This window comes from Vigna radiata, chromosome 6 (assembly GCF_000741045.1).
Source record: "Vigna radiata var. radiata cultivar VC1973A chromosome 6, Vradiata_ver6, whole genome shotgun sequence".
Lineage (NCBI taxonomy): Eukaryota > Viridiplantae > Streptophyta > Magnoliopsida > Fabales > Fabaceae > Vigna > Vigna radiata.
Genome location: NC_028356.1, coordinates 23,500,971 through 23,504,359, shown reverse-complemented (window position 1 = coordinate 23,504,359; position 3,389 = coordinate 23,500,971). Strand labels below are relative to the sequence as shown.

The window sequence follows — 3,389 nt, the reverse complement described above, 5'->3', positions numbered from 1 at the left end:
AGGTTAGAAGCAATTAGATTATTACTTGCATATGCATCTTTGATGAAATTTAAACTGTATCAAATGGATGTGAAAAGTGCTTTCTTAAATGGTTTTATAAAAGAAGAAGTGTATGTTAGTCAACCTCCTGGCTTTGAAGATTTTAAATTTCCTGATTATGTTTACAAGTTGAAAAAGGCCCTTTATGGTCTTAAACAGGCACCTAGGTCTTGGTATGAAAGACTTAGTACCTTCTTGATTGAAAATGAGTTTTCTAGAGGAAAGGTTGATTCAACCTTATTCATCAAGAAAGTAGGAAAACACATTTTAATTGTGCAAGTTTATGTGGATGATATTATTTTTGGGTCAACTAATGACTCTTTGTGTGAAGAATTTGCAAAAATAATGCAAGGTGAGTTTGAGATGTCTATGATGGGTGAGTTAAATTTCTTCTTAGGACTACAGATAAAACAAATGAATGGAGGTACTTTCATCTCCCAAACAAAATACTATAGAGAAATTCTTAAGAAATTTGGTATGGATAGCTGCAAAGAAGCCAGTACACCTATGGGTACTTCATATTATTTAGATAAGGATGAAACTAGAAAAGGAGTGAACGAAACTATGTTTAGAGGCATGATAGGATCTTTACTGTACTTAACTGCTAGTAGACCAGATATTATGCAAAGTGTATGTGTATGTGCTAGGTACCAAGCTAATCCTAAAGAATCACATTTGACTGCTGTTAAGAGAATCCTAAAATATCTTAAGGGAACCACTTCCTTTGGACTTTGGTATCCCTCTGATGCTTCACCTAGTTTAATAGATTACTCTGATGCAGATTATGGTGGTTGTAAAATTGATAGAAAAAGTACTAACGGAACCTGTCACTTTTTGGGTCGTTCTTTAGTGTCTTGGCACTCAAAGAAACAAGCATGTGTAGCCTTGTCTACCACTGAAGCTGAATATATTGCAGCTGGCAATTGTTGTGCCCAAATTTTGTGGATGAAACANCAACTGGAAGACTTTGATATCTTCCTTGACAATATTCCTTTAAAATGTGATAATACTAGTCCTATAAATCTGACCAAGAACCCCATAATGCATTCAAGAACTAAGCACATAGAAATTAGACACCATTTCTTAAGAGATCATATTCAAAAAGGGGATTGTCAAATTGAATATGTTNATACTTTGCATCAATTAGCTGATATTTTCACCAAGGCACTACCTAAAGATAGATTTTTTGAGCTTAGAAGAGAGTTAGGAGTATTAGACATGTCTTAGGATCAAAGCCTATGAAAATTTTTGCATTTTCGTAAACTTAACGCTTCATAATCGATCATCACAAGGCTATAATCGATTATTCAATCACAAAACTCAAATCTGGGAAATTTTTGAGCAGATAATCGATTATCATCAGGCATAATCGATTATCATGCAATTTCTGGGCAGCAATTTTTGAGCAGATAATCGATTATCTCGAGCCATAATCGATTATGACGCTGACAGTTTCAAAAATAGAGTCGTTGGAGCGTCCCATAACGACTATAAACGGCCATAAACAACTCGTTTTTCCATTTTTCTTATAAATAGCCCCCCATAATCGATTATTAGACACTCCTTTGCACCCAAATACTAATGAAATCAAATCTAGAGCTCAAATCCTCTCCATTTCTCTTCACGTTCTTAAAGTTTCATTTTCTTAAACTTCCTCCATGGCTAATTCAAGAAGGCATCTTCGCAGAGCAACTGGAGCTTCCTCTTCCTCTCAACCACGTCCTGCCACCATTGATGGGTGGATATCCGATCAAGGAAAACATGCGGACTTTGTAAATTCTTGGCAAGAAAGGAAAATCATGGCGGTAAAGTATATCCGTCTTGACTTTTTCCGTTTCTATGGTTTTCAATTTCCAAATATTTTTGCTAAGCAAGGACTAACGCATCTAGTAGAACAAAAAGGATGTATTTATCCCGATCTTATAAGAGTCTTCTACTTCAACTTGCGCTATCGAGATGGGATTATATCCACTAAGGTAAAGGGTGTGCGCATTATTTTAGATGATGACATATGGACCAATGTTGCCCAACTTCCCATCTGGGATGATGCTGTCAAAGTCCATTTAGGACTTGAAGATTTCAACAGGTTGATGACTTTCCAATCCTTCTTGCGTCATCTTGAACATCAAATCAACCGAAGGCAATTACTTGTTGGTGGTTTCAAAGTTGAAGAAAGGATGATTCACTACTTGATGGTCTGGATTTTGTGTCCTAGAGCAACCAACCATGCTCAATGCTCTGAGCAGGATTTACTTCTTTTGTATGGGATTCTAAATCACATACACATCGACTGGCCTGCTCTCATTGCTGACACGATGGTAAAAGCCAAGAAATCCCATTCATATCAATTTCCCTATGCTCTTCTTATTTCTAGGATTTTAGAGTACAAAGGTGTAAATGTTGAAGCAGAACTTGTCCAAACCATTGAAGTTGTGGCATCAGAAATTGGAGATACTACCTTTTTTCAGATGGGATTCATTACCAGAGGAAGAGTTCTTATCCACAAAGATGATGACCATCCTGATGAAGATGAAGATGATGACATGGACACTCATATGGCTGACCCAGTGAGTGTTGCTGCTTCGTCTGATACTGGACCATCCAACATACCCTCATCTTCCTCAACTTCTATGGAAGATCACTTTGCAAGGTTGTCTAAACAATTGGAGGATATGAGTCTAGCACAGAAGACACATTTTGATGAAATTTATGAGTGGCAGCAATCTCTTGATGAATACATGGTTGATCAATTTCTTGAGCTTGATGTTCGCCTATCTAACATCGAGAGTCATCTCAATATCCCACCTACTGAAAGATCCCCTAGTCCTGAATTTTAGAAATAGGCCACTAAGATTGTTTGTTGTGTTATTTCCTTTGTGTTTATTTACCTCTTTAGGAATGATCTTTATGAACTTCATGTAATCCTTCTCTTTTTAATCAAACGAGCTTTTATGTCCATTTTATGCATACATTACATAACTGAGGGGGAGCTCATATTAAGGGGGAGATTTTTGCATTAATCTTTTTGCTTATGATCAAAAAGGGGGAGAAGAAAAGGGGAGAAATATATTACAATTGGTACAGGTACTGCTAACTTTGTTGTTGTCTATTAGCTTGTATGTGTTGCAGGTAAACCAGAGTTGCTTTTAAAAAGAGAATTTTTTATCATCATCAAAAAGGGGGAGATTGTTACCAATAAGGAGTATTGGTAAATCCTGAAGAATTGTTTTGATGATGCTGCAAGAAGTATTATTTGAAGAGAACATTAGAATTATTTAAAAAGCAACTTGTAGAATTTGGATGTAGTAGGAAAATCTTAAACCTTGTATTTTTCACTAGAATAATCGATT

General features: G+C 36.1%; 1 protein-coding gene across 1 annotated transcript; it reads left to right on the top strand.

Annotated features, from left to right (window-relative positions):
- Window positions 1-72: 72 nt before the first annotated feature.
- Window positions 73-1,107, top strand: LOC106764600 (uncharacterized mitochondrial protein AtMg00810-like; the record flags this gene model as incomplete). The annotated part of the gene is made up of 1 exon (XM_014648882.1): window positions 73-1,107. A coding segment is annotated over one exon (1,035 nt), but the record flags the coding sequence as incomplete, so codon positions are not given.
- Window positions 1,108-3,389: the final 2,282 nt, after the last annotated feature.